The sequence below is a fragment of the Haliaeetus albicilla genome, chromosome 29, assembly GCF_947461875.1.
Source record: "Haliaeetus albicilla chromosome 29, bHalAlb1.1, whole genome shotgun sequence".
In the NCBI taxonomy this organism is placed as follows: Eukaryota; Metazoa; Chordata; class Aves; order Accipitriformes; family Accipitridae; genus Haliaeetus; species Haliaeetus albicilla.
The window spans coordinates 3,393,371-3,405,734 of NC_091511.1; the positions used below are offsets into that span (position 1 = coordinate 3,393,371).

At 69.0% G+C, this 12,364-nt stretch overlaps 1 protein-coding gene across 1 annotated transcript; it reads right to left on the bottom strand.

Annotated features, from left to right (window-relative positions):
- Positions 1-399: 399 nt before the first annotated feature.
- On the bottom strand, positions 400-12,347 carry SKIC2 (SKI2 subunit of superkiller complex). Its single transcript, XM_069774208.1, has 29 exons — positions 12,220-12,347; positions 11,950-12,071; positions 11,670-11,779; positions 11,236-11,353; positions 11,048-11,162; positions 10,894-10,968; positions 10,726-10,787; positions 10,359-10,529; positions 10,164-10,283; positions 9,642-9,787; positions 8,815-8,961; positions 8,654-8,738; positions 8,475-8,581; positions 7,760-7,906; positions 6,937-7,036; positions 6,619-6,831; positions 6,043-6,153; positions 5,772-5,883; positions 5,453-5,571; positions 5,223-5,360; positions 4,182-4,319; positions 3,685-3,789; positions 3,394-3,544; positions 2,988-3,114; positions 2,349-2,559; positions 2,164-2,274; positions 1,626-1,844; positions 1,038-1,178; positions 400-624 (listed from the first exon to the last, which is right to left on the bottom strand). Exons 1-29 carry the CDS (start codon positions 12,236-12,238, stop codon positions 424-426), a joined length of 3,741 nt encoding a protein of 1,246 aa, XP_069630309.1. The 5' UTR covers positions 12,239-12,347; the 3' UTR covers positions 400-423.
- Between the last annotated feature and the right edge of the window lie 17 nt (positions 12,348-12,364).

The following is a 12,364-nucleotide window of genomic DNA, read 5'->3' on the forward strand; positions in this document are numbered from 1 at the left end:
TGCGTGGGGGGTGGGTGGACTAAACCACGTGGGGCCAATAGGGGGGAACGGGTTTAACCACGCGGGGCGATGCGGGGGGGTGGACGGATTAAACCACGTGGGGTGATGGAACGGACTGAACCACGTGGAGCCAACGGGGGGTTGGACTGAACCACATAGGGCCAACGGGGGGGGTGTGGACTGAACCACATAGGGCCAACGGGGGGGGTGGGATGAACCAGGCACGAGCAGTGATGCGGGGGAACAGACTGAACGACCTGGAGCAACTGGGGACACACACGGGCTGAACCATGTGGCCCCAAGGGGGCACTTAAGGGATGCTGGGGGGGGCTGGGCTGAACCCCTCGGGTGACTCCGGAGGCCCCATGTGGCACTGGGGGGGTCGGCGAGACCAAAGGCTGGGGTGGGGGGACACATAAGCCTTTATTGGGTGTAGAGGCTGGCAGCAAAGACGATGTCGCGCTTGATCATGTTGGAGGCGGCCTCCATCTTGGCGGCCAGCGCGGACTCCCCCACCAGCCGGGCGGCCTGGCGAACCTCCCGGCACATCTCCTCCAGCTGCTGGATGCAGCGAACGACGGCCCCCTCCTGCACCACCGCCAGCCGGGCGATGTCTGCAAAGGGCTGCGGGGGGGGACGACACAGGGGAATGAGTGGGGGTACCCCCAGGATGGGACAGGGGGGGGACCACGGGGCTGGGGGAATGGGGGAACTGGGGGGAGCCCAGGGATGGGGAATAGGGGGGAACAGGGGGGACAAGGGAATGGGGGGGACCACAGGGATGGGGTGGCAAGGGAACAGGGGAGACTGGGGGGGTCAGTGGTAAAGTGGGGATGTGGGAAGCGGGGGAGACAGAGGGGCACAGGCAGGCAGTCATGGAGCCCCACAGCACAAGGGAGGGGCAGGACACGGGGCAGGGGGGGTACCTCAGGGGAGACGAAGGTCTCAGGGCTGGAGTTGGGGGGTCCCCAGCGATGGTCCTGGGGGTGCTAGGGGGGTCTCAGCAGGGGCCTGGGGGTGTTACCGGGGGGTCTCACCATGCCACGGGCCCACTCGTAGACGACCTCGACGAGGCTGAAGCTGAACTGGTCGACAAACTCCTCGACGCTCTGGCTGAGGCCGCACTCCTGCTGCAGCTGCCCCACGCGCTGCGCCACTGCCCGCACCTGCTCCATCCCCTGGGGGGGGCACACGGGGGGGGCATGGGGGGGACCCCGAGTCAGGGACCTCCACCCCCTGAGAGACCCCAATGTCTGGCACCCCCCACTCCACTCCACAGCTGCCCCCAAAACCCCAGGGACTCCAGCATCTGGGGGACTCCCACCCCACCACCCCCCATCACGAGGGACCCCAGCCTCCAGGACCCCCCACTCCACCCCATGGGCCCCCCAAAACCCCAGGGACTCCAGCATCTGGGGGACCCTCACCCCACCACCCCCCTCACCCCAAGGGACCCCAGCCTCCAGGACCCCCCAACTCCACCCCACAGTCCCAGGGACACCCATTGCCCCCCCACCAAAGCGGACCTGCCCAGGGGGCTCCCCCCACCATGGGCAGACCATGCAGGAGAGCAGGAGCCCCCCCAAAGCCCCCGGGACCCCGATACCTTGGGGAACCCCCCATACCTGATGGAGGGCGGGGGGCACATGGGGGGGAGCATCCCCCCGCCCCTGGCAGACCATGCAGGAGAGCAGGGCAACGCTCTCCTCGGGGCGCAGGGGGGCCAGGACGTTCCCCAGCAGCAGCTCGGTCAGCACCAGCTCGTGGGTGCTCAGCAGGGAGGCCAGGCGACCCCCCAGCGCCACTGCCCCCCCCTCCGCCACATATCCCAGTGCCCGCAGCACCTGGGGGGGGACAGGAGAGGTGGGGGGGTGCACGGGGGGATACAGGGACACCCCGTCCACGTGCCCCAGTGATCGCAGCACCTGGGGGGGATGTGGGGAAACGGGGGGGCCACCCTGTTCACGTACCCCAGTGCCTGCAGCACCTGGGGGGATGCAGAGGGGCACATGGGCAGCCCCCGCCCACATGGCTCAGCTTTAGGGTGACTTGGGGACCCAGGGGGGTCTCAGAGGACATTGGGGGACACACAGGGGGATGTCAGGGGGCACGGGGGGGGGACGGGATGGGACACACAAAGGGGACACGGGGGGGGTTACTCACAGCCACACGCTGGTGGTACTCGGGCAGCAGCAGCAGCGACTGGTCCGACAGCAGGAACTGGAGATGCTCCAGCTGCTCCAGCAGCTCCTGGCGGGCGGCGAACTGGGCATACTGGGGGAGAGACAGAGGGGTGAGGGGGGGGGCCCCGAGCCCCCCCCACACCTCCCTCGGACCCTGCCCAGTACCTGCTGGGGGAAGCGGGGGCTGTGGACGCACTGGAAGGAGCCCAGCGAGGCGGCCAGGGTCCGGGCACGGGTGGCCGCCTCCACGGCCTCGGGGTCCCGCAGCTGCAGGGTCCCCACCGGGTCGAGCAGGGGGAGCCCCCCAGGGGCCCCCCCTGCCAGCCGGGCTAGCTCCTGCACCGCCACCCCCACCTCCATCCCGGGGGGCTCCAATCTGGGGGGGCGATGGGGGTCAGGCAGGGAAACACCACAATGGGGGAAACCGCAAAATGGGGGAGAACCCCCCCCCCCGGGATCCCAGCATCTACAGAACCCCCCACCCAGGGACCCCAACATTCACAGAACCCCTCCCAGGGAGACCAAAGTGGGGGGAACCCCCTCCCTCAGGGAGCCAAAGACCCATAGAGACCCCCCCAGGACCCCAAAACTGTGAAGAGATCCCCAAGGTACCCCAAAACCGGGAAGAATGCCCCCAAGGACCCCCCACACTCATGGAAACCCCTGGAAGACCCCCCCAGGGACCCCAAAATCAGGAAGACCCCCCACCAAGAGCACTCTCAGATATCCCACACACCCCTGGGAACCCCAAAACCCTCTTGGGGACCCCAAGCCACCCCCCAACCCATCCCCATCCCCCCCCACCTGGGGCGGGGGCCCTGGCGGGGGCGCAGCTCCTGCAGGAGCCTCTCGGGGTTCACCCGCAGGGTCTTGGCCGTGACCCCCCCGATGTCCCCGGGCTGCAGCTTCTCCAGCACATGGCCGCAGGCACCTGGGGGGGGACCCAGGTGTCCGGCAGGGGGACCCAGGCATCCGGGGACCCCCCCCCCAAAACCCTGGGGAGACCCAGGTGACCAGGCCCCCCCAACCCCAAAGTACATGGGGTGCTCCATTTCCAAGAGGGACCCAGGCGGCTGGGGGACCCCCAACTCCTCCTGTGGGGACCCAGACATCCAGGTCCCCCCACCACTTCCCCCAGGGGGGACCCCCAGCCCCCCCAGGAGGGACCCAGCCATCCGGGGACACCCCCCCAGCCCCAGGCGGTGCAGACCCTCGGGCACGAAGAGCCTGGTGAGCAGCAGGTCCTCGGGGTAGGGGACATCGGGGACTTTGGGGGGGTCCACCGCCGGCCCCCCCTCCTCAGGGGGCTTCTCGCACAGCACCAGCGTGGTGAAGGTGCGGCTGGACCCCTCTGAGGACACCTGGGGGGGGACAAAGGGTGAGGGGGGGTCCCAGGGCATGAGGGGACCCCCATGGGGGGGGTCCTTGCACTGGGGAGAAGATATGGGGGGTGGTATGGGGGGACAGGGGGGATGTTTGGGGATGGGGAGGTTGGGGGTACCTGGAGGATGAGGCCGAGGGCGTTGCGGTGTTTGGGGGTGCAGACCACCACCACCCGGCCGGGCGCCAGCGCCCGCAGCCCTGCCACCGACTCTGCCAGGCGCCGCTGCCGGGACCCCCGGGACCCCTTGCTCAGATGGAGACCCCCGGGACCCCTTGCTCCCCCAACATCATCCGAGGGACACCCAGAGACCCCCCCCCAGACCCCCAGCACCATGGAGGTGACACCCAGGGACCCCCAGTCATTAGATAGGGACACCCAGTATCCCCAGGACTCCCCCCAGTGTCCCCCCCAGTTTGCCCAAGACCCCCCAGTATCCCTAGGGGACACCCAGGACCCCCAAATAGGGTCCCCACCACCCCGGTGCCATCCCAATGTGGCAGGGCCTCCCCCCAGCATCCCCCTCCCCGTCCTGTCCCCCCAACCCAGAATCCTCATCCCCGTCCCGTCCCTCCAACCCAGGGTCCCCGTCCCCCACCCCGGGGTCCCCGTCCCACCTGGAGCAGGGCGCGGGCCTGGCGCAGCCCCTGCACGGCGCGGTGGTAGGGGGGCAGGTCGGCCATGGCCCCCTCGGCCTCCGGCTCCCCCAGCGCTGCCAGCTCCCGCTGCAGCTCCGCCACGCGCCGCTCCTGCGCCTGGGGGGGCACGGGGTTGGGGGGAGCACTGGGTCCCCCAGTTCCTGTACTGGGGTCTCCCCATGTCACCCTGTGCTCTACTGGGGTGTCCCAGTGTCCCCCAGTTCCCATACTGGGGTGTCACAAGGCACAGAGGTGGCCCTGCACGCTGCGGTGTCCCCAGTGTCCCCCAGTTCCTGTACTGGGCTGTCCCAGTGTCCCCCAGTTCCCACACTTGTGTGTTCCCATGTCCCCAATGTCCCCCAAACCTTGTTCTAGGGTGTCCCAGTGTCCCCCAGTCCCCATATTGGGGTGCCACGGGGCACACAGATGTGTCCTTGCACACCGGGGTGTGCCAGTGTCCCCCAGTTCCCATACTGGGGTCTCTCAGTGTCCCCCAGTTCCCATACAGGGGTGTCACAAGGTAGACAGAGGTGGCCCTGCGCGCTGGGGTGTCCCCAGTGTCCCCCAGTTCCTGTACTGGGCTGTCCCAGTGTCCCCCAGTTCCCGCACCTGGGTGTCCCCATGTCCCCAGCATCCCCCAAACCTTGTTCTAGGGTGTCCCAGTGTCTCCCAGTCCCCACATTGAGGTGTCACTGAGCACACAGACATGTCCCTGCACACTGGGGTGTACCCAGTATCCACCAGTTCCCGTACTGGGGTCTCTCAGTGTCTCCCAGTTCCTGTACTGGGCCACCACCTGGGTGTCCCTGCACACTGGGGGTGTCCCCGGTGTCCCCCAGTTCCTGCACTCGGGTGTCCCCATGTCCCCAGCGTCCCCCAAACCTTGTTCTAGGGTGTCTCAGTGTCCCCCAGTCCCCATACTGGGGTGTCGCAGTGTCTCCCAGTTCTCATACTAGCCCACCCCCCGGGTGTTCCCTACATACTGGGGTGTCCCCATGTCCCCCCACCATGTCCCCGTACCGGGGCGTCGCGCCGCAGGGGGAACTCGGAGAAGCTTCGCCGCATCATGTCCTCGACACGCAGTGCCTGCGCCCGCAGCAGGTTGAGGATCATGGAGTAGGTCAGGCGGAACTGGGACTGCAGGCGCGTCGGGCGGCCCTGGGGGGGGACACGGTGAGGGGGGGGGTCACGGCGGGGGGGGGACACACACTGGGGACACGGGGGGGGGGACGGGACGCGTGGGGACTCACCAGCATCACGCGGTGCAGGTCGGCCATCTCGGGCACGGGGCCCTTGCAGAGGATGATGACAGTGCCGGTGGAATCCAACCCCCGCCGCCCCGCGCGCCCCGACATCTGCACGTACTCCCCTGGGCGGAGAAAGCGGGGGGGGCCCTGAGACCCACAGCCTGCCCCACAGCCGCCCCACGGCACCCACCTTGCCCCACAGCACCCACATCTGCACGTACGCCCCTGGGCACACGTGTAGGAGGTGGCCACGGGACAGGCACCGAGACCCCAAATGCTGCCCCACAGCTGCCCCACAGCTGCCCCGCAGCCACCCCCTTACCGGGCAGGAGATCACGGAAATTGTTGCCATCGTGTTTGTGGATGGAGTCAAAGACAACGGTGCGGGCCGGCATGTTCACCCCCATGGCGAAGGTCTCAGTGGCGAAGAGCACCTGGGGGGCCGAGGGGAGATGTGGGGGGCCGGGGGGGCCACCATGGGGCAGGGGAGCCCCACGTGCGGCCGCAGGGCCTCTCACCCAGCCCCACAGCGAGCCCCTCCCTGAGTGGCCCCCCCAGCCCCATGGCTGCCCCACGGCTGCCCCATGGCTCACCTTGACCAGCCCCTGGCTGAAGAGCATCTCCACCACTTCCTTGAGCAGGGGCAGCACCCCGCCATGGTGCACCCCGATGCCGCGCTGCAGCAGCTCCGCCATGCGCAGCACCTGGGGGCGGCGGACGACACATCCCTTCAAGCCCCCACAGCCCCCTACAGAGCACCCCCTGGAGACCCCCTGGCACTTCAGGCTCCCCCTGAAGCACCCCACACCCCTTCTACCCCCCCACAGAGCCCTCCAGATCCGTTCCGGTCCCCCATAGCACTCCCCACACCCCCTTAAACCCTTCTAGAACCCCCCATCCCTTCCAGCCCCCCCCAGACCCTTCCCAGCCCCCCACAGCGTTCCCCACGTCACCTTGAACCTTTCTAGAACCCCCCACATTCCTTCCAGCCCCTCCCCCAGGCCCCCCTCGGATCCCTCCCAGCCCCCCATAGCACTCCTCACACACCCTTAAACCCTTCTAGAACCGCCCCCATCCCTTCCAGCACCCCCCTAGAAACCCCACATCCCTTCTGCTCCCCTCAGAGCCCCTCCTACAGCCCCTCAACCCCCCGCTCCGCCTCCCCCCACCTGCGGCAGCTGGCGGTCGGAGCCGCGCAGACGGGCGATGCAGCGCTGGAAGAAGAGCCGGATCCGGCCCTTCTCGGCGCTGGAGACCAGGTCGAGGGAGCCCAGCGTGTCGGCGTGCTCATCACACCGGCTGCGGGAGAAGGTGAAGGCAACGACCGGCAACTGCTCCCGCTCCCGCAGCAGCCCCAGCAACGCCAGCCAGACCCCCCGGTCCTGGGGAGGGGGTGCAATGGGGTGAGGGGGGTTGCAATGGGGTAGGGGGGGCCCGCTGCAGGACCCCCCAGCCTGCCCTAAAGCCCCTCAGACGCCCCCCCCAACCTGCCCGGGGCCGGAGCCCCCCATGGTGGGCTGCTTGGCTCCGAAGGTCTGCGCGTGTTTGCTGGTTCGTTCCTTCTTGGCCTCCACGGCCGCGTAGTACCTGGGGGGCAGACGTGGGGCTGGTGGAGGGGGGAGCAGTTGGGGGGCTGGGGAGACCCATGTTCCCCCTGGGGAAGGAGGAGCACTGGGGCGGCAGCCAGGACAGGCAGAAGCAGCTCTGGATCGTGTGGGGCCACCCCAGGGTCTCCGTGGGGCCAGCTGTGGAGCAGGACCTCCCTGGCACACAGCAGGACCATCCCACGATTCTGGGGCTGGCCGTGGGGCAGGGCCCGATTCGGGCTGCGTAGGACCACCCCAGGATCTCTGTGGGGCTAGTTACGGAGCTGGCTACGGGGCAAAGCGTGCCTCGGGCTGTATGGGACCTTTCTATGGGGCTGGCTATAGGGCAGGACCGCCCCAGGACCGTTACAGGGCCAAACATGGGGCAGAACCCCCTCAGACCTGTGTCAACTCCTCCTATGGGACTGGCCGTGGGGCAGAGCCAGCTTGGGGCTGGGCAGGACCACCCCAGGGCTGCCACGGGGCCAGGCATGGAGCAAGACCCCCTCAGACCCATGTAGAAATCTCCTGTGGGGCTGGCTGTGGGGCAAGGTGTGCCTAAGGCTGTATAGGACCCTTCTACGGGGGCGGCTGTGGGGCCAGCCATGGGGCAGGGCCCACTCAAGCCTGTATGAGACCCTCACAGGGTCTCTGCAGAGGCAGCAGTGAGGTACTGGTGGGTAGGGGCGGTGACGGGGCAGCCGTGGGTTGCCACGGGGCTCACCCCTGGGTGCTGAAGTTGCCACGGGCGTCGAGGAGGAGGAAGAGCTGGTGGCGGGTGCGGGTGCTATTCCCGGTGTAGAGAAAATGCTCCAGCGGCACTGGGCGCTGCCGCGTGCTGATCACCCGCAGGCGCCGGCGCTTGGTGCGGCTGTGGGACGGGGCGGAATCAGGCAAAACAGGGCTGTAAGGGGTCCCCGCGGCCCCCCCATGTGCCCCACACGCCCCTCAGCCCCGTGATGCCCCCAGATCCCCCCATCGCTGCCCCACATTGTTATCCCCCCCCAGAGCAGCCCCCTAACCAGCTCGTGGCCCCGAACACCCCCCAGCCCCCCAACACCCCCTCCGAGCCCAGCAGGCCCCACACACCCCCTCTGGCCCCCCGTGCCCACCCCAGGGACCCCCAGCATCCCCCCAGGCCCCCCCACTGCTGTTATGCCCCTTCTCCCAGAGCTGCCCCCCAACAAGCTCCTGGCCCCCCAGACCCCCAATAACCCTCATAGGGACCCCCAGCCACCTTCAGACACCCCATAGCCCCCCAGGCTCACGCCCAGCACCCCCCAGGCCCCTCTCAGCCCTCCCCCAGACACCCCACAGCCCCCCATGTCCCCCCCAAGAACCCCCAGCACCCCCCAGCCCCTCCCCAAACACCCCATAGCCCCCCATACCCACCCCAAGGACCCCTAGCACCCCCCCAGAGCACCCCCCCCCCAACCTACCCGACCCACTGGGCGAACTCGAGGGCATTGGGGATGGTGGCACTGAGCAAGATGAGCTTGACGTGCTCGGGCAGCATGATCAGCACCTCCTCCCACACCACACCGCGCTGGGGAGGGTCCAGGGGGTCAGGGGGGGCCCCCCTGAAACCCCCCCCAAACTTTTCCAGATCTCACCTCACCTCAGCATCGTTGATGTAATGCACCTCATCGAAAATAACCCACTCCAGCTCCCGGATGACGTCGGAGCCGTTGTAGAGCATCGATCTGGGGGGGGTGGGTGTGAAATTTGGGGTGCCAGGGCCCCCCCAGCCTCCCTCCAGCTCCCCCCCCCCGGGCTCACCGCAGGATCTCGGTGGTCATGATGAGGCAGGAGGCCTCAGGGCGCAGCTGCACGTCCCCCGTCAGCAGCCCCACATCCCCAAACGTCGTCTTGAAATCCCGGAACTTCTGGTTCGAGAGTGCCTTGATGGGGGAGGTGTAGATGGTCCTGGGGGGCACCGGGGGGAGGGTCAGACCCCCCCAGGACGTCCCATGGGGAGGGAGGGGGGCACTGGGAACTGGGGGGGGGCCAGAAAGGAACACAGGAGTGCTGAGAGAGAATTGGGGTTCAGAAAGGATTTGGGGAGGTTTGGGGGGGGGCAGAGAGGATCTGGGGACCCCCAGGGGGTTTGAGGCCCCCCAGGGAGGTTTTGGTGGGGGGGCCATGAGAAGATCAGGGTGGGCCCAGACAGGATTTGGGGAGCCCCAGAGAGATTTGTGGGAGCCAGAGACAGGAGTCAGTAGAAATGAGATGAGCCCAGGGTGGGTGCAGATGGGTCAGGGGAGTGCTGGGGAAGTTTTGGGACCCCCTGGGAAGGTTTGGGGGTTCCAGGGGAGATTTGGGGACACCCAGGACTGACTTTGGGGACACTCTGGAGGGACCCCCAAGGAGGTTTGGGGGGGACCCCAAGGCTGGAGAAGCCCAACGGGGTCTTAGGGCGCTTCAGGGCCCCCTGAAGGCTGTGGGGAGAGGTTTTGGGGGACATCAGAACGCGGCAGGGCATCATCCAGACCTGGGGCTGACACTGGGGACTCGAGGGGGGACTGAAGAGAGTAGAGGACCCCGGGGGGGGTGTTGGGGCCCCTTGGGGGACACCAGTGTCCCCCCCAAAGCTGTCGGGGACCCACCGGGTCATGTGGCGCTGGGCCAGGGCGATGGCATACTCGGCCACAGCAGTTTTGCCGGCCGAGGTGTGGGCGGCCACCAGCAGCGAGTGGCCCTGCTCCAGGCACAGCACAGCCTGCTGCTGGAAGGGGTCGGGCACGAAGGGCCACTGCGGGGGGGGGGGGCGGCGTCAGTTGAGGGGGGGGGGCAGCACCGCCCCAACCCCCACCCGAGTGTCCCCACACCCTCCCCGGGGCTCCCTGTCACCCCAACACCCTCCCCCAATGCCTCCACATCCCCCCCACGTTGCTCATCCCTGGCCCCCCCCCAGCCCCCACTGCCCCCCCCAGACTTAACCCCCCCCCAGCACCCCAACAGCCCCCAGAGCCCCCCCCAGAATCCTGCGGGGGCTCTTCTGCTGCCCCCCCAGCAAGGCTCAGGGACCCCCAGAACCCCCCCCACCCCTCCAGACCTCCCCCCTCCATGTCCCAAAGCCCCCCCAGGACCCCCCCAATGTCGCAAAGCCCCCCCAAGGCTCCCCCCACCTTGAAAGCGGGGTCAGGGATGCGCTGGTCAAAGTCCTCCACAGGGGTGCTGGCGTCGATGGGGATGGCCCACTGCTCCTCGGGGGGCTCCGGGGGGGGGGTGGGGGGCTCCACCGCCTCCTGGGGGGGAGTAGTAAGCGATGGGCGGGCACAGGGACCCCCCCCGCCTCGTTCCCCCCCCCGCCCAGCACCCACCTTCAGCAGCACCTCCTCCAGGCTGTCGGTATGGCACAGGGGGGGTGGGGGGCTGCCCCCCACTGGGGGCTGGGTGTCCCCTGAGCCCCCCTCGGCCTCATCGCCCCCCAGGTCGAACGTGTCGAGGGTCTCCAAGAGGCTGGAGAGGGACAGCGGCCCCCCCCACCCTCGCTGCTGGGCAGGGAGTGAGATGGGGGGACCCTGCATCCATGGGGGCTCTGCCCCAGGGATCCACATGGCCCTGGCCCCCCCCAGGCAAAACTACCCCCCCAGACGTAAAGCTGCCCCCCCCCAGTGGGTGAAAGCACCCCCTCCCCCTCTGGGAACCCCCCCCAAATTATGAGGGTCCACCCGCCCCCCCCAGCACTGCTCTACCTGGGGGTTTGTAGTCAACGCCACGTTTCAGCCCAGGGGGGGTCACCAGCAGGTCTGGGGGGGGGGGGTAAAGGGACTAAATTAGGGTAGGCACACCTCAAAAGGGGGTGGGAAATACCCTTAAAATAGGGGACACCCCAAATTGGGCGGGGGCTCCTACCAGTCTCAAAATCGACATCTTCCTCCTCATCCCCGTGGCTGCGGATCTGCTCCAGACTGGGCTCGTCCAGACCCCCTGGGGGGGCACGGGGGGGGGGTTGGGGGGGCCCCAGAGGATTTGGGGGGGTCCCGGAGGGATTTGGGGGGGGCTTTACCTGGCCAGAAAGGGAAGTTGGTGGCATTGCCCCGCAGGCTCTGCCCGGGGGGACCGGGGGGCCGGCGCAGCGACAGTGAATTCTTGGCTGAGAGTCCCACATCGGGCAGCAGCTCCTGGGTGGGGGGGGCATGCTAAGGACCCCAGCGTCCGGGTGCCCCCCCCACCCTCCCCGCCTGCCCCTCCCACCTCAGTGAAGCCCCTCAGGGCGCCGCTGTGGGGGTCCCGCTCAGCCCGCAGCCCCCCAGCCACCGGGGTGGGCTCCAGCGCAAAGAGAGCCCGGGGCTCCGGTGCCCGCTGCCAGCACCTGGGGGGGGGGGGGCAAAATAATGAGGGGGGGGGTCAGGAACCCTGCCCTGGGGTCACCTCCCAGCCCAGGGACCCCCCCAAACCCGCCCCATCACCCACCCACAGCCCAGGCACCCTCCCCCAGCTGTAACCACCCCACTGCCCCCCCAAAACCCTGTGACCCTCCCCACAACCCACAGACCCCCCACCAGCCTCAACCAGCCCCCCCAAAACATCCCCCCTCACCGCCTCAGGGTCCCCCTCCCCGAGCCAAGGGACCCCCCTGCTTTCAAGCAGCACCCCCAAACCCACCCTGAGACATCCCCGCCCAATACCTGTAGGCCCGCTCATGCTGGTGGGGGGGCAGCCACTCGGGGGTCCCCAAAAACCGCTGCTCCAGCTCCGACACCGGGGGGAGGGCGAAGGGGGGCAGCCCCTGGGGCAGCTGAGGGGAGGGGGGGGGAGTTGGGGTGAACAGGGGTGCGTGTGTGTCCCCCCCAACGGGCACTGGGGGTGCCATGGGGGGGGCACCGTAGGGGGGGTCCTTCAACCAAAAGGGGGGCATAGGAGTGGGGGGGCGGCACGGAATCGGGGTGCGGGGGGGGGGTCACTCACTGTGGACCGCGGCAGGGGGGCTTCCCCCGGCCCCGGGGGTCCCGTCAGCAGCTCGAAGCGGCCGGCGCAGCCCAGCTCCAGCAGCGCCAGCGGCAGCTCCAGGGGCCCGCGGGGGGGCAGCGCTGGGGGGGGGGGCGGGCGGGGGGGGTCAGGGACCCCCCAGGACCCCCACCGGCCCTGACCCCCCCCAGACCCCCAGAGCCCCGCCAGAGCCCCGTATCTGGCTCAGTCCCCCGTCCCGAGCCCCCCCGTGACCCCGCCCCGCCCCACCGATCCGCTCCAGCTCCATCCCGGCGAGCGGGCCGCAGCGGCGGGAGCGCTTCCGGGTCACGGGGCCACGGCCTTCAGCGCCGGGCGGAAGCGGCGCTGGAAGCCGGGTGGCTTCCCCCCCGCCTACCGGAAGCGGAGGAGGGGC